Below are 22,311 nucleotides of genomic sequence, written 5' to 3'. Positions count from 1 at the left end.
GTTTCAATGCTGGGACACTGGGGCCAATAGCCAAGAACTAGAAGGCAAGGAAGCTAAGCAGCTGGGATCCCTCTCTAGAGAAAGGGGCATTGACAGAGAAATTGGGAGAGAGGCACAAGTTCTCAGCCTCCAGAGGTGACTCCTGTCAGGTATGAAAGAAAGGTATCCCTACAAGGATGATACTGTATATCAAATAGGCAAGTAGACCACCATGGAGAAAGGTCTCCAGCATCTGAGGGAATTAGCCGTGCTGGAGATGGTTTATAGTGATTTGGACAATGACCAGACACCTAAAGACCCGATGAAGTCCAGTGCATGACATCCATGTGGTGTAAGTTTGTGCGGGGCGCACCATTATCACATGCCAACACTCTAGCAGCAATGAATTGGACAGATGGGATGGTGAATGCTGTGTCAAGCCAGCTTCAGCACTATGAAGAAAATCTCTCTGCCTCACTACAGGCCTTCATCTAGGCTATAGAGAAACTGTCCCAAAGGGTCCACCACCTTGAAGAACATACATCTCCCTCCTCACCCAGATGGAGTAATATTTCAGCCATTAAGAATCAGCATTTTCTTGCTTGAGAGAAGGAGTATCCAGAATGCACATCGCATGGCACTTTGAGGTTTTATCTGTGTGACCATGGAGAAGATATGAGGAAGTGGGATGGTGAACCTACCTCGACCTTAGCAGCTCAAGTATGTGAACTGCAAGGAAATACAACAGCAAAAAGGGGGTCTCCTAGGAAAAATGCTGCTCTGGTTTCTGTTGGGCAATTCCCCAGCGTGAGTAGAAAGGCTGATGTTACTCTTGACCCTGATAGAGGGACCTCTGCTTCGCATTTTCAAGAATTAATTTATAGATACTCCAACCAGGACTATAGGGGCCCTGACTCTGACCAGGTAGAGGAGACGGACAATCAGATTTATTGGACTGTGTGGATCCAATGGCTTGGTGTGATAGATGACAAGAAAGTTTGTTCATTATTTTGCTACATTAAGGGAACAAAGGGAGTTATTCAGACAGTGGCTGGAATGCTGAGACATCTCCCAGAGACAGGATATCTCAGGTCCATGGTGGAGAGAACATTGTGTAAATAGTGGGTTGCTAAATCGGTAATGTACTCCCCTGTCTCAAGGACTAATATAACCGAATAAGGAAGAGAGAAGGATGGCTGTCTTCATCCGTGTGACCACCAGAGGGACAGAGACGACAGGGACGAGACAACCCCCTAGCAACAACTGACGCAGCTGCCACAGAACCCGAAAGAGCTTGATGATAAAAGGGGACTGCAAGGGAGGGGAAGTTGCGCGCCGCTTGGAGGAGCACGAGTTCCCCCGGCCGCCCAGCGCTGTTTTGCTTGCTGATCGCTTACTCAATAAATTGATTGACTTAATTCAAATTTTTCTGACTGAGAGTAATTTATAACACTTGGCACATCAGAACCACAGGAATACAAAGCTCTAGTGGACACCGGCGCACAGTGTACCCTAATGCCATCAGGCTACCGAGGGGCAGAACTCATCTGTATCTCTGGAGTGACAGGGAGATCTCAACAGCTAACTGTATTGGAGGCTGAAGTGAGCCTAACTTGGAATGAGTGGCAAAAGTACCCTATTGTGATTGGCCTGGACGCTCTGTGCATCCTTGGCATAGGATGAGGGAGGGTATTTCAAAGACAGTCTCAGGAGAGGATATTTCAAGGACCCAAAAGGGTACTGGTGGGCTTTTGGCATAGCTGCTTTGAGCACAGAGAAGACTAAGCAGATATCTACCCTGACTGATCTCTCAGAAGACCCTTATGTTGTAGGATTGCTGAGGGTCAAAGAACATCAGGTACCAATTGCTGCCACTATGGTGCACCGGCAGCGATATCATACCAAACGAGACTCTATGATTCCCATCCATGAGTTGGTTCATCAGTTGGAGAGCCAAGGAGTGATCAGCAAGACTTGTTCACCCTTTAATAGCCCTATATGGCCAGTGCGAAAGTCTAATGGAGAGTGGAGGCCAACAGTGGACTATAGTGGCCTGAATGAAGTCACACCACCATTGAGTGCTGCGGTGTCAGACATGCTAGAACTTCAATACAAACTGGAGTCAAAGGCAGCCAAATGATACACCACAGCTGATATTACTAATGCATTTTTCTCCATTCCTTTGGCAGCAGCATGTAGTCTGCAGTTTGCTTTCACTTGGAGGAACATCCAGTACACTTGGAATCAACTGCACCGGGGTGGAAACACACTACCATTTGCTATGGACTGATCCAGACCACACTTGAACAAGGGGGAGCTCCTGAACACCTGCAGTACATCAACGGCATCATCACATGGGACAACACAGCAGAAGAAGTTTTTGAGAAAGGGAAGAAAATAATCCAAATTCTCCCAAAAGCTGGTTTTGCCATTAAACAGAGTAAGGTCAAGGGACCTGCACATGAAATCCAGTTCTTGGGGGTAAAATGGCAGGATGGACGTTGCCATATTCCGATGGATGTGATCAACAAAATAAGTGCTATGTGTCTGCCAACTAGCAAAAAGGCTATCTAGCAAGCTTTTCTAGGCCTTGTGGGATTCTGCAGAATGCATGTTTAGGGCTATAGCCAGCTTGTGAGTCCTCTGTATCAAGTGACTTGAAAAAGGAAGTATTTCGAGTGGGGCCTCGAACAACAACAGGCCTTTGAACAAATCAAACAAGAAATAGCTCATGCAGTAGCCCCTCATAGAATCATAGAATCATTAAGGTTAGAAAAGACCTTCGAGATCATCTGGTCCAACCATCACCCTACTACCAATGTCACCCACTAAACCATGTCCCTAAGCATCAGGTCCAACCTTTCCTTAAACATCTCTGGAGACAGTGACTCCACAACTACCTCCCTGGGCAACCCATTCCAGTGCCTGACTACTCTGTCTGAGAAGAAATGTCTCCTAATTTCCAACCTAAACCTCCCCTGGTGCAACTTGAGGCCATTCCCTCGAGTCCTATCACTAGTTACCTGTGAGAAGAGGCCAACCCCCAGCTCCCCACAACTTCCTTTCAGGTAGTTGTAGAGAGCAATAAGGTCTCCCCTTAGCCTCCTCTGCTCCAGACTAAACAAACCCAGTTCCCTCAGCTGCTCCCCATAGGACTTATGTTCCAGACCCTTCATCAGCTTCATATCCCTTTTCTGGACATGCTCCAGGGCCTCGATGTCCTTATTGTAGTAAGGGGCCCAAAACTGAACACAGTACTCCAGGTGCAGTCATACCAGAGCAGAGTACAGGGGGACAATCACCTCCCTGGTCCTGCTGGTTACACCAGTCCTTATACAAGCCAGGATGCCATTGGCCTTCTTGACCACCTGGGCACACTGCCAGCTCATGTTCAGGTGAGCATCAATCAACACCCCCAAATCCTTTTCCTCTGCACAGCTTTCCAGCCACTCCACCCCAAGCCTGAAGCATTGCATGGGATTGTTGTAGCCAAAGTACAGGACCCGGCACTTAGCCATGTTGAACCTCATCCCATTGGCCTCTGCCCATTGACCCATCCAGTCCAGGTCCCTCTGCAGGGCCTTCTTACCCTCCGGCAGATCAACACTTCCCCCTGTCTTGGTGTTGTCTGCAAACTTACTGAGGGTGCACTCAATTCCCTCATCCAAATCATCAATGAAGATATTAAAGGGGATGGCCCCAATACCAACCCCTGTGGAACACCACTGGTGACTGGCCGCCAGCTGGATTTCACTCCGCTCACTACCAGTCTCTGGGCCTGACCACCCAGCCAGTTTTTAACCCAGCAAAGTGTATACCTGTCCAAGCCATGGGCTGACAGCTTCTCCAGGACTGTGTCAAAGGCCTCGTTGAGGCCTAGGTAGACTACATCAACAGGCTTTCCCTCATCCACCAGGCAGGTCGCCCGTTCATAGAAGGAAATAATGTTGGTCAGGCAGGACTTGCCTTTCATGAACCCATGCTGACTGGGCCTGATCCCTGGTTATCACGCATATGCCGTGTGATTGCATTCAAGATGACCTGTTCCATCACCTTTCCTGGCACCAAGGTCAGGCTGACAGGCCTGTAGTTCCCCAGGTCTTCCTTACGACACTTGTAGATGGGCACCACATTAGCAAGTCTCCAGTCATCCAGGACCTCTCCGGATGACCATGATTGCTGATAGATGATGGAAAGCAGCCCAGCAATCACACCCTCCAACTCCCTCAGCACCCTTGGGTGGATCCCATTTGGCCCCATGGACTTGTGACAGTCCAGGTGGAGCAGCAGGTCTCTAACTTTTTCCACCTGAACTCATGGGGGGGTTCTTCTGCTTTCCATCCCAGACGTCCAGGTCAGGAGGCTGAGTACGCCAAGGATAAGTGGTCTGGCTAGTAAAGACACATGTAAAGAAAGCATAAAGAACCTCAGCCTTTTCCTTATCCTCAGTGGTCATGTTCCCTGCTGCTTCCAGTAAAGAATGGAGATTCTCCTTGGCCCTCCTCTTGCTGTTAGTAGATTTATAAAAACATTTTTTGTTATCCTTAACCATAGAGGCCAGGTTGAGCCTTTGCTGGGCTTTGTCTTTCCTGATTTTTTCTCTGCATATGCTTGTAACTTCTTTGTACTCTCCCTGCGTTGCCTGCCCCTTCTTCCACATAAACTCTCTTTTTCTCCCGGACACTTGGCAAAAGTTCCCTGTTCATCCATTCTGGTCTTCTTCCTTGCTGTCTCGTCTTACAGCACAAGAGGACAGCCTGCTCCCGTGACTTTAAGACTTCCTTCCTGAGGAGCATCCAGCTTTTTTGGACCCCTCTGCCCATCAGGACTGACTTCCAAGGGACCCTCCCTACCAGGGTCCTGAACAGTTCAAAGTCTGCCCTCCGGAAGTCCTAGGTAGAAGTTTTACTGACCCCCTTCCTGACTTCATCAAGAATAGGGAATGCTACCATTTCATGGTCACTCTGCCCAAGACAGCTCCCTACCACCATACCTCCCACCAGTCCTTCTCTGTTTGTGAACAGCAGGTCTAGCAGGGCACCCTCCCCGGTAGGCTCACTAACCAGCTGAGTCAGGAAGCTATCTTCCATGCACTCCAAGAACCTTCTAGACTGCTTCCTCAGGGCTGTATTGTATTTCCAGGATATGTTTGGGAAGTTAAAGTCCCCAATGAGAATAAGCACTGGTGACTGAGTGACTTCCTCCAGCTGCTTACAGCACACCTCATCTGTCTCTTCATCCTGGTTTGGCGGTCTGTAACATACCCCCACCAGGATGGCCACCTTGTTAGCCAACCCCCTGATCCTTATCCACAGGGACTCTACCTTATCATTCCCAACCCCAAGTTCCACAGCACTGAAACACTCTCTAAGAGCTATGCCACCTCCCTCCTTAGTTGTCTGTCCCTTCTGAAGAGCTTGTAGCCATCCATTGCAGCACTCCAGTCATGGGAGTGGTCACACCACATTTCAATGATAGTCGTGGTTTGCCTGCCGCACAATGGCTTCTGTCTCCTCCTGTTTGTTGCCCATGTTGTGTGCATTGGTGGTGATGTGGTTTAACCCATCTGGCAGCTAAGCACCACACAGCCGTTTGCTCACCCTCCTCCCTCCCTCTCTGGGATGGGGGAGAGAATCAGAAGAAATGAAGCCTGTGGGTTGAGATAAAGACAGTTTATTAGGACAGAAAAGAAAAGAAAAAAAAAAAAGATAATAATAATAATAATGATAATAGTACTACTGCTAATGTGTACAAAACAAGTGATTCACAATGCAACTGCTCACCACCAGCTGACTGATGCCCAGCCTATCCCTGAGCAGCCGGCCCCCCACCCCGGCTAGCCACCCCTATATATTGTTCAGCATGACGTCAGATGGTATGGAATACCCCTTTGGCCAGTTTGGGTCAGCTGTCCTGGGTCTGTCCCCTCCCAGCTCCTGCTGCATCCCTAGCCTGCTCGCTAGCAGGACAGAGCGAGAAGCTGAAAAAGTCCTTGGCTTGGTGTAAGCAGTGCTCTCCAACAATTAAAACATCAGCATGTTATCAGCGCTCTTCTCATTCTAATCCAAAACATAGCACCCTGCCAGCTACTAGGAGGAAAATTAACTCTGTCCTACCTGAAACCAGGACAGTAATGCAAAGCAAAACTAAAAATACTGACAAACTAACAACCAAACAAATCAATATCTGGGTCTCTTATGGTTAAATCGTGAGTGATATGCAGGAGAAGAAAGGCAGTTCATTGCTTCTGAAATACATTCAGTCATGAGGTTCCACACTGCGTCCTTCAGTTCCTGGTTCCTCATGCTGTAGATGAGGGGGTTCACTGATGGAGGCACCACTGAGTACAGAACTGCCAGCAAGTGATTCAGGGATGAGGTGGAAATGAAAGGGGGCTTCAGATAGGCAAAAAAGGCAGTGCTGCTGGACAGGGATACCATGGCCAGGTGAGGGAGGCACATGGAAAAGGCTTTGTGCCGGCCCTGCTCCGAGGGGATCCTTAGCACAGCCCTGAAGATCTGCTTATAGGACACCACAAGGAAAACAAAACATGCAAGAAGTAAATATGCTGTAACCACAATAAGCCCAACTTCTCTCAAGTAGGCATCTGAGCAGGAGAGCTTGAGGATCTGGGGTATTTCACAGAAGAACTGGTCCAGGACATTGCCTTGGCAGAGGGGAGGGAAAAGGTATTGGCAGTGTGTAGCATGGCACTGAGAAAGCCACTGCCCCAGGCAACTGCTGCCATGGTGAGGCAAGTTCTGCTGGCCATTATTGTCCCATAGTGCAGGGGTTTGCAGATGGCAACATAGCGGTCATAGGCCATGAAGGTGAGAAGATAAAACTCTGCTGTTACAAAGGCAACAAACATAAAGACCTGGGTAGCACAACCTGCATAGGAAATGGCCGTGGTGTCGCAGAAGGAGTTGGCCATAGCTTTGGGGACAGTGGTGGAGATGGAGCCCAGGTCGAGGAGGGCAAGGTTGAGGAGGAAGAAGTACATGGGGGTGTGGAGGCGGTGATCGCAGGCTACAGCTGTGAGGATGAGGCCATTGCCCAGGAGGGCAGCCAGGTAGATGCCCAGGAAGAGCCCAAAGTGCAGGAGCTGCAGCTTGCGTGTGTCTGCGAATGGCAGGAGAAGGAACTCAGTGGGGAAGCTCCTGTTGGACATTTGCAGCCTCAGGGCATAGTTACCTGTCCATGGAGGAAAAGAAAGAGGCAAGTTAGAGAGACTTCTCTGAGCAAATCTTACATCATATTTCACCAAATCCTTCTCAACAAGATTCACAGCCTCTTCCCGTAAGACATGCTCCTGCCTTGAGCTATCAGTTTTGCTTCAGAAGGGCATGCAGGCACCAGGCAGATCCTCTGTGGGCTCAGCAGGAGTCAGTACTGCCTTAGAGTATCTGGTGAAGAGCACCGGGGACACATCTCAGCTGCTCACTGTCCAGAGGCATCTCCCTGTTTGCAGGTGCTGAGCATGATGCCCAACAGTCCCACAAGAAACAATGTTGGTACTGTCTCTAGGCTGAGGGCTGTGAAGGGGAATTAGGAGGTTCCTCACAGACCTACAGATATCTTTCAGTGTAATGCTCTGTGAGTCCCTTCTACAAACCTGACAACTCCATTGTCATCCCCCTAACTGCCCTTCATGATAGGAAGGTGAACGCTGGGACTGTAGAGAGTGCCTTCCCTTCATGTAACCCCTGCCTTGGTCTTCCCTGTCAAGAATCTCACCCAAAAATGCCCTGGAGGTGCTGTGGAGCTTTGAGCAGCCTGCCCAATGCAGCAGCCTCTGGGCAGCTGCAGGACCCTGCCCTTTTGGGAGGGTTGCCACAGTGCCCTGTGATGGTTTTACTCAGGTGGGCAGCTGAGTTCTGCCACAACCACTGTCTCACTCCCCTACCTCAAAGGGAAAGGGTGAGAAAATTGTTTTGGAGAATTAGAAAGCAGGTATTCTTTATTAACAGTGCTAGGTATATGGCGGAAAATTCCACCAAGCATGTACATCTAAGCAAGGCAATAAGTACATATTTATGGTATGGTGATATACATATTGATGCAATTTCCAAGAAAGGTCAGGATTTATGTTAATGGCTTCTCAGAACTAATTATCATACTGTCCCTCCTACTTTCACATGCACAGTACCCCCTGGTGGTCGCACTTTGAGGTCTTTCTGATGAAGGCTCGTAATATTCTTCACCTTGGATTTTTCTCCTTTCCATTTCTGCGCATTCTCTGTCATTGTTTACAGCTTCTGCAGTTTTGCTTTTTTACAAACTCATTTAATTGTTTAAGTTCTTCTTTGGGCACTGTGTTCCTTCTTCAGCCGCAATTTTGTGGCTAGAGCCAAGACTTACCAGGCAAGGCCTGATACAACAATTTAGCAATTTTAGCAATCCCTTCAGTTTACTATGTTACATATTTTGTGGCTTATACTTTTTGTTTCAGTCCCCCCTTTTCTATACCCTGTGCAAGTTCTTTTGCTCTTAGTTCAGAACTTTTCTTTTCTACAAGTTCTCTATCCTCATTTAAATTATACCATTTCTATCAAGAGATTTAGTAAAATGTCTGCCAGTTTCTACTCAGTGTCTAATCTTATTTCTTTTCTATTCCTCATAGTTCAGGGTTGTCCACTAAACTACACCACAAACTACATTGTAACAATGAACAAGTAAGCAATATCAACAATCCCAGTATTAGAAATGCTGCAAACAGTTGTCTTAGCCAAGCAAAGTTTGGGAGCTGGGGAGTTAACTTTTTCCACACTTCTTTGAAACCCCAAGAGGTATCATACTGGGTTACTAAATGCAATGTTATAATTTGGTTCATCATTGTGTATAAGTCTTCTTTAATCCATTAATCCTGATCTACATAAGAACATCAACTACTATTAATCACTGTACACATACCTTCTTCCTTGGTGAATTTCTTTGCAACATTTCATAACCTTGATATTTGTTAGTTGTCAGGCAGGCTCACCCATATTTGCATTACTAGACTAACAATTGTACTTTTAAGGCATCCTAAAAAGCAACAAAATACAATAATTACAAACAAGATTATAACCATGCCTTGCGAAAGCGAGGTGAACCATGTGGAGAGAGAATCCAAGTTTTCGTAATATTATCGGTCCACTAGTTGTCATTGGATTCTCCCTCTTGCCCAGTCAGTTCTTTACACCATTTACTTCACCTATATATTCCCATTTTCCATACTGGGGCTCTTCCCATTGAAATGGAATTTGGTAGCACTATGGGGTGAGAGGTTTGGTAACATTACATTTACTAGGGTTTATTGTTCCCTTCTCAACCACACGGTTAAGGGAATAATTCCCTTCTAGGCCAGTCCACTTCAAAGAAATGATGTGCCTGAGTACATGAGTGGACAGCAGCAGGAATGTGACTTGGTTGTGTCTATCTGAGGAGCTGAAAGGTCAGCAGGAAGGCCACATGGCTTGGAAGATTGTGGTGAGATTCCTTCTGTCTGGTCAACTGAAGGCCACAGGAAGGCTGATGTGTGTGGATGCTTTTGTCAGAGGTGGTTTCAGAGATAATGGGACTTTTCTTTGACGTGGAAAAGTAAATGCAAGTGAAAACCTGCTTCAAATTGGGGCTTGGGTGCTGGAAACAGGGCATAAGAGGTAGAATATGTCACTGAAAGTGTATCACAGAATCACAGAATCATCTAGGTTGGAAGAGACCTCCAAGATCACCCAGTCCAACCTCTGACCTAACACTAACAAGTCCTCCACTAAACCATAGTGTAGTTCTGTAGTGTCAGATGTCACCTGGAAAGAATCTATTATCAGTCTGTAAGTTTGAGTTTCAGGGCACAGCTGGAGAGGGTACAGGTATCAGTGAAAGTACGGAAATGCCAAGGTGAGAGTAGGGTGGGAAAACAAGATGGGTTTTTGCAGCCTGCAGCGAAACAGCAGGCTGTGGACAGCATAGGACAGCTGGTGGTAGAGATGGACAAGGGCACCGGCAAGGCTAGACTTCGCCAAGAAAACCAAGGTCTTGTCCACTTGCCTAAGACAGGTCTCTGCCACCAAGGCCTAGGAGGAGACACGTTGTCCTCTTAGCAATGGGGCTTTATACCCTCTTTACACTTCCTGAGGAAGGCCAGGAGATGTAACACCACTGTCTTTCACTTGGCACTGCATACCACGCATCCCACTGCCCGAGAAAGAGCCCAGAACTGCCTGTTAGGGTGTCCTGGTTTCAGGTAGGACAGAGTTAATTTTCCTCCTAGTAGCTGGCAGGGTGCTATGTTTTGGATTAGGATGAGAAGAGCGCTGATAACATGCTGATGTTTTAATTGTTGTAGAGCAATGCTTACACCAAGCCAAGGACTTTTCAGCTTCTCGCTCTGTCCTGCTAGCAAGCAGGCTGGGGGTGCAGCAGGAGCTGGGAGGGGACAGACCCAGGACAGCTGACCCAAACTGACCAAAGGGGTATTCCATACCATCTGACGTCATGCTGAACAATATATAGGGGTGGCTAGCCGGGGTGGGGGGGCCGGCTGCTCAGGGATAGGCTGGGCATCGGTCAACGGGTGGTGAGCAATTGCATTGTGCATCACTTTGTACACATTATTACTATTATTATTATTATTATTATTATTATTGTTATTATTTTCCCTGTCTTAATAAACTGTCCTTATCTCAACTCACAGGCTTCACTTTCCCGTTTCTCTCCCCCATCCCGGAGAGGGAGGGGGGAGGGTGAGCGAACGGCTGTGTGGTGTTTGGCTGCCAGCCGGGCTAAACCACAACATAAGGACAGGAGCTCTCTGCCCAGAGCTGGCAGCAGGGCTTGGCCTTTCTGCTTGATGAAACAAAGCCAGGATTTTCTCAGAGCCACCTGCACAGTGCCTTGGCCTACCTGTAATCATGGCCTCCAGTCACGGCTCTAAGGAGTCCATCGGGCTTTGTCAGTAATGTCCCTCAGAGGGACCAATCAGTGTCTTAAAGAACTTTGTGGTTTTGCTTCTGACTTTAGCTTTCTGAGAGATTTCATCAGTCTCCTCTCAGGAGATGAAGTTCACAGACCTGGTACAAACTCCTCCTTGGGGCTTATTAGAATACAGAAAGCCCTGAGTTTCTCTTAAGGAGGTCTGGACAGATAGGAGAAGCCTGACCCTGTATGGTCATCCTTGCTTCTCACCTCCCAAACATACCATTTCTCTCATTGATCCCCTAGGACTTGCATCACTTCTCCTGACATCAGACTTCTCCACTGAAGTCTGCACTTGCACCTTGTAGTTCCTTTGCACCAACTCCCTCCTGCCTTCCTTAGAGAATAGGCTGCACACAGGTGGAGAAGGATGATTCTTAATTGCAAGCAAACTAAAGTAAAGTATGATAAAGCTCAATAATCAATAAAGCACATTCCTTAAGTGCGTACTAGGTCCAGGTTGTATCCAATGAAGCTCACCTCCCACAAAGTATAATCATATTATTTTTTTTCAGTCAATAGATATGAAAGGTTATATAAAATTAATTTTTAGGAGTTGCTTAAAAATATTGTTAGCCTACATAAACCAAGGGAAATCTTTGAACTCCCTGAAGCTTAAAGCAGCAACTAGATCGTAGAATCATAGAATCAAAGAATGAAAGAAACTTGGAATAATTTGGGCTGGAACAAGACTCTAAGATCATCTAGTTTCATCCCCCTGCCATGGGCAGGGGCATCTCTCACTACATCAGGTTGCTCAAAGCCCCTTCCAACCCGATTTTGAACACTTCCAATGTTGGGGCACCCACAACTTCTCTGGGAAACCTGTTCTAATGTCTCACCTGTCTCTCTAATGTCTCTCTAACTCTCATCGTAAAAAGTTTCTTCGTTACATCCAATCAGCCTTTCCTTCCCATTTAAGTACTAAAAGGCAGCAATAAGGCCTCCCTCGTCCTTTCTCTTTCCAGGTTAAAAAACTCCAACTCTCTCAGCTTTTCTTTGCATGGGAACTATTTCAGCCCTCTGATCATTTTCATGGCTTTCCTCTGGAGCAACTCTAACAAGTGTCTTTCTTGCACTGGGGATCCCAGAACTGGATGCAGCTCTGTTGGTGGGGCCTCACTAAGACAGAGACAAGGAAAGGAATCACCTCACTCAGCTTGCTAGGCTCTCCTTTTTTCATGAAGCCCAGGATACAGTTGGCTTTCTGGGCTGCAAGTGCACACTGCCAGCTGATAGCCAAATCTTCATCCTTTGGGATACACTAGTACAAGTTCTTCTCAGCATCAGAACCAGTGCCACAAAGAAGGCACAAAGGGTGTTAGTCATTAGAGACTCCTCTCTGAGAGGCACTGAGGCTCCCATTTGCCATCCAGACAATCTCTCCAGAGAGGTTTGCTGCCTGTCTGCAGCTCATACTCATGACATTATGAAGAGGCTACCAAGTCTGATGAGTACTAAAGACTATCACCCCTTTGTACTTTTTCACATAGGATCAAAGAATGCTGCAACAAGGAGACTCCAAATATCAAAAAGAACTTTATGTCCTTTGGAAAGATGCTGAAAGGATCGGGAGCGCAAGTAGTGTCCTCCTCTGTCCTCCCAGTTGGTGACTGGGACCCAGGAAGAAGAAGATGAATGGACAAAATGAATGATTGGCTGCAGAGTTGATGCCATACCCAAGGTTTTGTGTTCTGTGATCTTGAACGCACTTTTGAGCGTCCGGGCATGCTCACACCGGATGGGGTGCAGCTTACCAGTTGCAGCAAGAGTGTTCTGGGCAGTAAGCTGGCTGGGCTTATCAGGAGGGCTTTAAACTAGATGCAGTGCGGGAAGGGGATGCACCTGTGAGTGAAGAAACACTTTGCTGCATACCTCACCTTCCCAGGTGACCCTATGCAAAAGGTATGATGCTATGGAACTGGATGGACAAGAATATGACAATGTAGATCATGGTCCAACCACACTGGGGGAGTTTCCCTAGGCAAGTTGACCTATGCCCTGCATCACAACAATCCCCACCAAGAAAAAAAGAAGTCTAAAGGGAACGGAGGGCCCAATTTGTCATCCAGACATGACCAGTAATGAAGTCTGCTGTCTCCCTGGGGCACGGGTAAGAGATGTCGCTCAGAAAGTCACTTGCCTGGTACACCTCTCTGTTTATTACCCTTTAGTGGTTTTTCAAGTTAGCAGTGATGAGATGGCAAAGAGAAGCCCAAGAGTGATCAAAAGGTGATTTTAGGGCTTTGGGGTGATCAGGTGCACAGGTACTGTTTTAATCCATCCTTCCAGCAGCAGGGATCACTATTGAAAGAAACAGGCGAACCCAGATGATCAATATGTGGCTCCGAGCCTGGCGCCACTGACACAGTTTCAGGTTTCTTGATCATGGGAAGGTCTACCTGACACCGAGCCTACTGACTCCTGATGGGGAGCACCTTTCCATGAGCAGGGAAAGGATTTTTGCCCAGGAGTTAGCAGGGCTGATTGATGGGTCTTTAAACTAGATTTGAAAGGGGAAAGGGACAAAACCAGGCACACCAGAGATAAGCTATAGGACTGCGCGCCAATTTTGAGAAACTGCATGCTGGGGAGGCCCTTCAGTCTGCACCATGAGGGGCAGAGCTGAATGAAAGACATCTCAAGTGTTTCCATACATACACACACAGCATGAGAGAGAAGCATTTCAGCTCCCTGAAATGCTTGTATACTAATGAGCATAATATGGGAAACAAACAGGAAGAATTGGAGATCTGCATGTGGTCGCAAGTCTATGATCTCATTGCAATCACAGAGACGTGGTGGGATAGCTCACATGACTGGAATGCTGTCATGGAAGGCTACATGCTTGTTAGAAAAGACCGGCCAGGAAGGTGGTGGAGTTGCTCTTTATGTGAGAGAGCAACTGGAATGCATGGAGCTCTGCCCAGGGGTGGATGAAGAGTGAGTTGAGAGCTTTTGGGTAAGGACTAAAGGGCAGGCTGCCATGGCTGACAGTGGTGTGGGTGTTTGCTACAGGCCTCCTGTTCAGGAAGAGGAGGTAGATGAAGCCTCTTCAGACAGCTGGAAGTGGCCTCTCAGTCACAAGCCCTGGTTCTCATGGGGGACTTCAACCACCCTGATATCTGCTGGGAAGACCACACAGCGAGGCACAAACAGTCCAGGAGGTTCCTGCAGTGCATTGATGACAACTTTTTGACACAGGTGGTGGAGAAGCCAACAAGGAGAGGTGTGCTGCTGGACCTTGTAATAACGAATGAGGAAGGACTAGTTGGAGATGTGAGGGTGGGGGCAGCCCTGGCTGCGGTGACCATAATATGGTGGAGCTCAGGATCTTGTGAGGAGGAAGCAGGGCAAAAAGTAGGCTTGTGAGCCTGGACTTCAGGAGAGCAAACTTTGGCCTCTTCAGGGATTTACTTGGAAGAATTCCATGGGTTAGGGCCCTGGAAGGAAGGGGGTTCCAAGACAGCTGGTCAGTATTAAAGCTGCACAGGTGTGGAAACAAAGTCCTACCATTTGTTACAGACTGATCCTGACTGCACTGAAAAGGGGGAAGTTCCTGAACACCTGTAATACGTTGGTGACATTATTGTGTGGGGTGTCACAGCAGAGGCTTTTCAGAAAATGATCCAAATCCTTCTGAAAACCAGTTTTTCTATTAAAAATAAATAAATAAATAAAATAAAATAAAATAAAATAAAATAAAATAAAATAAATAATAAAATAAAATAAGGTCAAAGGGACTGTACAGGAGATCTAGCTTATTATACCTTTGGAGTGGTTTTGTGTGTGTTTGCATGAGTGTGTGTGTATGCAAGGTGGATCCCTACAGCAGCTGGGCTCATACACTCAGCCTGCCCAGGACAAATCCCTGGCTCCCATTCTCCCCACTTGAGGGCACCTAGACGTGAGCCGCCATGGCTTCAGCACCACACCAGCTGCTGGCACAGACCACTGCACTTTTACACACACAGACACACACACACAGACACACACACACACTTAAGTCTACTAAGTCCACAAACTCCTGTCTCTCTCCTGTTGCTGACACGAATGACACATAGGCCCTCTGACCCCCTGGTTCTAGTCCAGTTGCTGCACTCACCCCCATGTAAAACCACCATGTGTCCTACAGCCTTTGGCAGCAATCCCCTTAGTCCAAATGATGATGCAGAGAGCTGCTCCCATTGACTCACCTTGATGGGTTTCCTGCCTGGATCCTGGGGTGATGGTCCAGGGCAAAGCAGTCCTGGAAGGAGTTGGGACAAGATCTTGGCTCTGCAGGAGCCTGTGAATTGGGTTCCCACCTGCCATTGTGCTTTGTGCTCTTCTGGGCTCATGGAGATGGGCCCTGCCATCGCTTGCCTGGGCCTTCATTTTGTGTGCAGATGTCCTTCTTATCAAACAGCCTAACACAATCCATCAAGAACATAAATCTCTGGAGGCATCTGCATGTGGAGGTCATATAATATGGAGGTGGTATTATATAAAATACAACAGCAGAGAACTCAAATTGCTCTTCAGAAATGCATCAAGATTAGGGGAAAAGCTGTGCTGTTGCACGGGCCATGGCTTCTTTCAGGCCCAGCATCACAGACTTGTTTCTAAGACTGTAGATGAATGGGTTTAAGAATGGGTACAGCACAGTGTTCAGCAAAGCTACAATGCTGTTGGTCTCCAAAGGACGATGTCCTGAGGAGCGTGCGTAAAGAGCAATGCAGCTTCCATAGGCAATGGCCAAGGTGGTGAGATGGGAAGAGCATGTAGCAAAAGCTTTTTTCCTCTCAGAGGCTGCTGGCATGCGTAGAATACAGAAGATACACGTGTAAGATGCCAGAGTTAAACACAAGGAAGACAGCATGATAAACAATAAGAAAACCAAGTCTATTTTCCAAAGGCTGGCATCAGAGCAGGACAGTTGGAATAAGGGAGAGTTGTCACAAAAACAAAAACAACAACAAAAAAAAATCTGGATCTTTTTGAACCACAGAAAGTAAGAAAGTGAGCTTTGAGAGCAGCACCAGGTGGTAACTCAGGAATGTGAAGCCCGTGACCCAAACAGCAGCAACCAGGTGGATGCAGAGCCGATGCTTCATGATGGCAGCATAGCGCAAAGGCTGGCAGATGGCAATGTAACAGTCAAAGGACATGACAACAAGGAGAGCAAACTCTGCAGCACCCAGGGCAAAATAGAAAGAGGACTGGGCAAAGTAGCCACCTACTGAGATTGTTCTCCTGCCGGAGCTCAGAATCACCAACAATTTGGTGCTTGTGGAGGACGTAAACCAGATTTCCAGAAATGCCAGATTGCCAATGAAAAAGTACATGGGGGTTTGCAGGCGGTTATCCACATACACCAGGAAAATGATGGCTGCGTTCCCCATCACTGTTGTCAGGTACATGAGTAGAAGGACCAAGAAGGGATATAGCTGTAGCCTTTGATCGAGCCCTGAAAAGCCCACAAGAATGAATTCAGAAATGACAGTTCCATTGCCTGCTCCCATGCACAATTTCCATTCATCCTGCTGAGGCATGAACATGACAAAACAAGTAGAATAATTTCATGGTCTCGACAGACAGCTATCTCCTTCCTTCTCTCTTTCCTTGCTTGCAAGCTTCCTATAAAACAGAGAGAGAGAAAGATTCCTTTGGACCTTCCTCACACCCTGACTTTTCTGTTTTACATATCAGGAAGGGTCCTCAGAGAATTTCTTGTCTTCTTTCCAACTTTGTCCATCAGCCACAAACGATTCTTTCTCAAGAACACAGGGCTAACAAGGGGCTGTTAGCAATTGCACCCCATCCCTGGGAAAGTCCACATTCACTCAGAATAATTGCAAGCATCCATCAAACCGATGTTTCAAAAGGAAATCTCATCTCCTGCACAAATACTTTCTATTACATAGATGCTAAACCATTGATTCAAATATGTATGTTGAAAGTTATTCTCTCTCCTCTTCAGTACTTCCCTTTTTTGGATTAGCAACAGCTGGGAATCCAAAGTTGATTTCAAAATAGGAAAATATCAAGTATTGCTTTTGTAATGCCCTTCTTTCTTCCATATCACCTTCCCTTGTATCTTTAGGAAAGAGGGTAAATGGGGCCCAAGTGTAGCTTGCCTTCTTTAGTACTCTAAATTAAGGCCAAAATTCATTATGGTCCCACCAGGTCTTTGGAAACAGATCTGTCACACAGTCACATCTGACCTCATTCTACACTGAAATGAAGTTGTTTCCAAACAGTTGCTCTTTCCTCTTACTATCAAACGTCCTCACATAAATGTATTACTTTTCTGAGAGGTGGAAAAGTCTTGTCATCTTCAAAAGCTTAAGGACAGTCCTCGTTGTACAAATAGGAAGCGCCTAGAAAAACCAAACTGCTAAGTACTACCGTGTAGGTTGATATTTCAGCTGTCTAAAAGTCATGTCCTTCAGGTTGAGCAATTTAACTTACGTACTGTCAATGCAGAGAGAGAAAAGAGCATCTGGAAGTGATTCCTCACCTTCCTTTCACATAGCATCCCATATCTAAATGGATCTGGGAGAAATAAAGTCTTGAGAGGTTAGATACATCCAGCTTTTTTTTTTCTTTGCTATTAAGCAATGACTACAGTTGCTTAGCATTTTCCTGAGATCATACCTGTTTATGACCCAGAAAAATTTGGCACCTCGATTGTCAATCAAATGTCAATCTGGCATCTCCAATGTCACCAGGAGTCTGCATCTGAACAGCTCCCTCCTGGCCTTCGTCTCCATTCAATGTGCTGGAAGATGACATAAGCAGCTGACTTCCTGCTGCCTGGTTTGTGCCTACCTGAACCAAGGCAAGAGGAATCCATCGATGACCACGATGAGGGAATAGTGTCCACCCTCAGCAAGTATGCTGATGATACAAAGCTGGGAGGAGTGGCTGACATGCCAGAAGGCTGTGCTGCCGTTCAGTGAGACCTGGACAGGCTGGAGAGATGGGCAGGAAGTAACCAAATGAGGTTTAACAAGAGCAAGTGTAGAGTCCTGCACCTGGGAAGGAACAACTGCACATATCAGTAGAGGCTGGGGGACGACCTGCTGGAGAGGAGCTCTGTGGAGAAGGACCTGCGGGTCCTGGTGGACAACAGGTTGGCCATGAGCCAGCAGTGTGCCCTGGTGGCCAAGAAGGCCAATGGGATCCTGGCGTGCATGAAAAGGAGCGTGGCCAGCAGGTCAAGGGAGGTAATCCTCCCCCTCTACTCTGCCCTGGTCAGAGTAGTGTCAACTGTGTCAGTTCTGGGCTCCCCAGTACAAGACGGGAACTTCTGGAAGGAGTCCAGCGGAGGGCAACAAAGATGATACAGGGCCTGGAGCATCTTCCCAATGAGGAAAGACTGAGAGAGCTGGGTCTGTTCAGCCTTGGGAGGAGAAGACTGAGAGGGGGTCTTATCAATATTTACAAATATCTCAAGTGTGGGAGACAGAGGGATTTGGCCAACCTCTTTTCAGTGGTTTGTGGGGATAGGACAAGGGGCAATGGTCAAAAAACTGATCACAGGAAGTTCCGCACCAACATGCGAAAGAACTTCATGGTGAGGGTGGTGGAGCACTGGAACAGAATGCCCAGGGAGGTTGTTGAGTCTCCTTCTTTGGAGATATTCAAGGCGTGTCTGCACACCTACCTGGACAACCTGCTCTAGGGAACCTGCTTTAGCACGGGGGTTGGACCTGATGATCTCTTGAGGTCCCATCCAACCCCTACAATTCTGTGATTCTGTGATTCTGTAATCCCAACTCCTGAGGATTTGTGTGGGGCATGGAGGGAGCTGAGCCCCTTTCTAGCTTCTGGACTGCAAAGAAAGAAAGAGATGCCTTGGTTGACTCAGCTGAAACCCTTCCCTCAGCAGGGAAAAGCAAGATCCCTCCCTGTCTTGCATGGGTGTCCTGCCTAAAAACAGGACAACGGTGCTGGAAAAGTTTCCTTCCCCAGTGGAGGGAAGGAACACTAGTGATTACTTCAGCCTATTTCAAAGTTGATTCCCCTGGAGGCCCAGGGACTTGTCAAGAGCTCTCCCTGCTGCTGAGCTGGGCCGGGCTCCTGGGCCCAAGGGGAGTGCCTGGCAAGCGGGCAGCGCTCCAGAGAGACAGCTCAGCCCAGTAGTAGCTCCTCTGCAAAGCGCAGCAGGGCTGGGGGCACTGCCTGCAGGGGACAAGGGCGGCTGAGAGAAGGGAGGGAGATGTTAAAGGCAGTGTGGAGGGGGACTGCTGAGAGCTCACTGCGGGAGAAATCTTCCCAGCCCTGAACACGGTAAGTCTCTGGCAGAAGGGTACAGTAGATGAGTGTCCCCCAGGAGTCTTCTAAATCTGCCATATCCCATGGCTGATCGGACATGTCACAGTGTCTGTCCTGACTTCTCTAGTGTGGAGTACGGTGGTATTACCTGGATAAATGATTACCTGCCAAAGCTGTCAAAAGGACAGGACTTGAGGGTTCCTTCCCGTGGGGCCAGCTGCAGGCTGTGCAGCCGGGGTGCAGGCAGGGGTGCCCAGGGCTGTGGTGCAGAGCAGGGTCCCTGCTGTGCCCTAGGGGCTGTGTGCCGGGGCAGGGCCTCTGCCACCTGCCAGGCTCAGCACTCAGCCTGCCTGGGGAACTGCACAGGGAGCTGTGGGGAGAAGCTGTGGGAGGAAGGAGCCCCCCTGGCAGGGCAGGGCAGGGTCCTGCTGGTGCCCAGATGCTATTGCCTGTGGTAGGCTGGTCACAGCTCCACAGCACCCCCAGGACATCTCTGGGGTAGGTTCTTGACAGGGAAGACCAGGGCAGAGGCTACCTGTAGGGAAGGCACTCTCTGGAGTCTCTGCTTTCGCTTTCCTTGCCCTGACAGGCAAGCATGGAGATTAACAGAGTTGTCAGGTTTGTAGAAGGAACTGAAGTTCCTAGACCATTACATTGAAAAAGATCTGTAGGTCTGTGAGTCACCTCATAACTCTGCAGTGTCCTCCTGCTGACCAGAGGCTGTTGGTTGTTTCAGGCTGCTCACAGCACACCCAGGGCATTTCAGAGGGGAATCTTTAAGACAAAGGTCAGAGGAAGGGATTCTTCAAGGGAAGGTATCTGTGTTTTGAGTTTTATCCTCTTGCTTTGATGGGTGGCAGTAGGAGAGGGGAATTTCTTTCTCCATTCTGATGAAGGCACTGAGACCACAGATCCTGTTAGCTCCTGTTTGGTCATAGCTGCTCCTTAGCTACTGAACATACGGAGATGCCCCTGAAAAGTGCCCTGGGACAGGAGGTGTCTGCAGGGCAGAGCTGAGCACACAGCAGGTGGGACAGGGTCTGTGAGCAATGGCAGGGAGGAGATGTGGGGACAGGGAAGCAGCTGCCAGCAGGGACAGCTCCAGGCAGCAGAGACCTGGGCAGGGAGGGAGAGGGAGCTGCTGCCTGAAACACCAAGGGAGGGGGGATACAGGCACTCCCTGCCAGGCCTGCAGTGCAGGCACCTTCTCTGCAGCAACCCCCTGCTCTCCTCTGCCACCCAGCACAGCCTCTGCCCTCAGGGGCTTTAGGGCATGAGCCACCTCCTCCTCAGCTGGACCTCCAGAAGAGGGGAGGAAGCTGTGTCCTGAAGGTGACAAAATGATGAGGCTAAGAGTACCTGCCCTGCAGTGTCACTTCCATAGGTGGCATGCAAGCTTGGTAAGGTGAGGGCTTCACTGCATGCCCATCTGCCTTTCTCTCTGTCAGCTGGCTGGAGCACAGTGGTATTCTTTCTTTCCACCTGTCTGCGGTTCTCCTACTCTCTTTGTCTGGGGTGCAGGTGGGTGTAAGCTTCTGTTCTGACATTGACTTCTGGGCCCTGCCCTAGGGTGTCTTCATGGGAACAAGGTGCCCTAGCTCCATTTTAAACTGCCAGGCACACTGTTATCCAGTTGGGAGGGTTAGAGAATGAGCTGACTCATTCCTCATTCAGCTCAGGGAACAGTGAATTCTGTGAGAGGAGTGCATTTTGCTCAGAGAAATCTGCCTAACTTGTCACTGTCTTTTCCTCCATGGACGGCCAAGCATGCCCAGAGGCAGCAAATGTCCAACAGGAGCTTCCCCACAGAGTTCCTCCTCCTGCCATTCGCAGACACACGCGAGCTGCAGCTCCTGCACTTTGGGCTCTTCCTGGGCATCTACCTGGCTGCCCTCCTGGGCAACGGCCTCATCCTCACAGCCGTAGCCTGCAGCCACCACCTCCACACCCCCATGTACTTCTTCCTCCTCAACCTTGCCCTCCTCGACCTGGGCTCCATCTCCACCACTGTCCCCAAAGCCATGGCCAATTCCCTGTGGGGCACCAGGACCATTTCCTATGCAGGTTGTGCTACTCAGGTTTTTATGTTTGTTGCCTTTATCACAGCAGAGTTTTATCTTCTCACCTTCATGGCCTATGACCGCTACATTGCCATCTGCAAACCCCTGCACTACGGGACAATAATGGCCAGCAGAACTTGTGTCACCATGGCAGCAGTTGCCTGGGGCGCTGGTGTTCTCAGTACTGTTCTGCACACTGCCAATACCTTTTCCCTCCCCCTCTGCCAAGGCAATGTCCTGGACCAGTTCTTCTGCGAAATTCCCCAGATCCTCAAGCTCTCCTGCTCAGATGCCTACCTCAGAGAAGTCCAGTTCATCATCTTTTGCTTTTGTTCTGGTACAGCATGTATTGTTTTCATTGTGCTGTCCTATGTGCAGATCTTCAGGGCTGTGCTGAGGATTCCCTCGGAGCAGGGCCGGCACAAAGCCTTTTCCACATGCCTCCCTCACCTGGCCGTGGTCTTCCTGTTCAGCAGCACCATCATGTTTGCCTACCTGATGCCCTCCTCTATCTCTTCGTCATTTCTGAACCTTTTGCTGGAAGTTCTGTACTCAGTGGTACCTCCTATACTGAACCCCCTCATCTACAGCATGAGGAACAAGGAACTCAAGGATGCACTTAGGAAACTGATGGTATCAATGTTTTCCAGTATTCATAAAGTTCCCTGCCCTGTCTACAAATGAACCCCAGTGCATCCCATTCCAGCCTTGGGTTTTCTTTGTTTTTGCTATTAATATTTATATTTTCTTAGTGTCATTTTGACTGCTTGTGTTTCTTGCATCTACACATAAATATTTGGACTCCACCCTCTGCTACACATGAACGAACCTGCTCTGTCTCATATTTAGGCTGTATGAATGTGTTCCTAACAGTGAGAGAATGCAGATCTCTAATGAAATGGAATGGCCCCAGTGCAATTCCTGAAGCCTGCAATTTCCTTCCCAAACCAGTACCAAGAATAGGCCCAAAGAATTGCTCCCCAAAAGGGTCTGTTCCTGCTTTGGTTCAGGAAGGAATGGCTCATTGTTGCATTGTGACCTGTCAGAGACC

At 48.2% G+C, this 22,311-nt stretch overlaps 1 protein-coding gene and 1 pseudogene across 1 annotated transcript; both read right to left on the bottom strand.

The window, feature by feature from the left end:
• Nucleotides 1-6,158: 6,158 nt before the first annotated feature.
• On the bottom strand, nucleotides 6,159-7,069 carry LOC118260518 (olfactory receptor 14A16-like; annotated as a pseudogene).
• Nucleotides 7,070-15,475: 8,406 nt separating this feature from the next.
• LOC118260510 (olfactory receptor 49-like) lies at nucleotides 15,476-16,340 on the bottom strand. The gene is made up of 2 exons (XM_050716754.1): nucleotides 15,960-16,340; nucleotides 15,476-15,913 (listed from the first exon to the last, which is right to left on the bottom strand). The coding sequence occupies exons 1-2, from the start codon at nucleotides 16,338-16,340 to the stop codon at nucleotides 15,476-15,478; spliced, it is 819 nt and encodes a 272-aa protein (XP_050572711.1).
• Nucleotides 16,341-22,311: the final 5,971 nt, after the last annotated feature.

Source organism: Cygnus atratus, unplaced genomic scaffold, assembly GCF_013377495.2.
Source record: "Cygnus atratus isolate AKBS03 ecotype Queensland, Australia unplaced genomic scaffold, CAtr_DNAZoo_HiC_assembly HiC_scaffold_34, whole genome shotgun sequence".
NCBI lineage: Eukaryota > Metazoa > Chordata > Aves > Anseriformes > Anatidae > Cygnus > Cygnus atratus.
This window is presented reverse-complemented; position numbering and strand designations above follow the sequence as displayed.

What these genes read in the sequence shown, in the direction of transcription:
- LOC118260510 (XM_050716754.1), bottom strand. Translation starts at nt 16,340, where the DNA reads ATGTACCTGACAACAGTGATGGGGAACGCAGCCATCATTTTCCTGGTG. An exon ending in CATTCCTGAGTTACCACCTG is followed by an intron (nt 15,914 to 15,959) that starts GTGCTGCTCTCA and finishes TGGTTCAAAAAG; the next exon opens with ATCCAGATTTTTTTTTGTTG.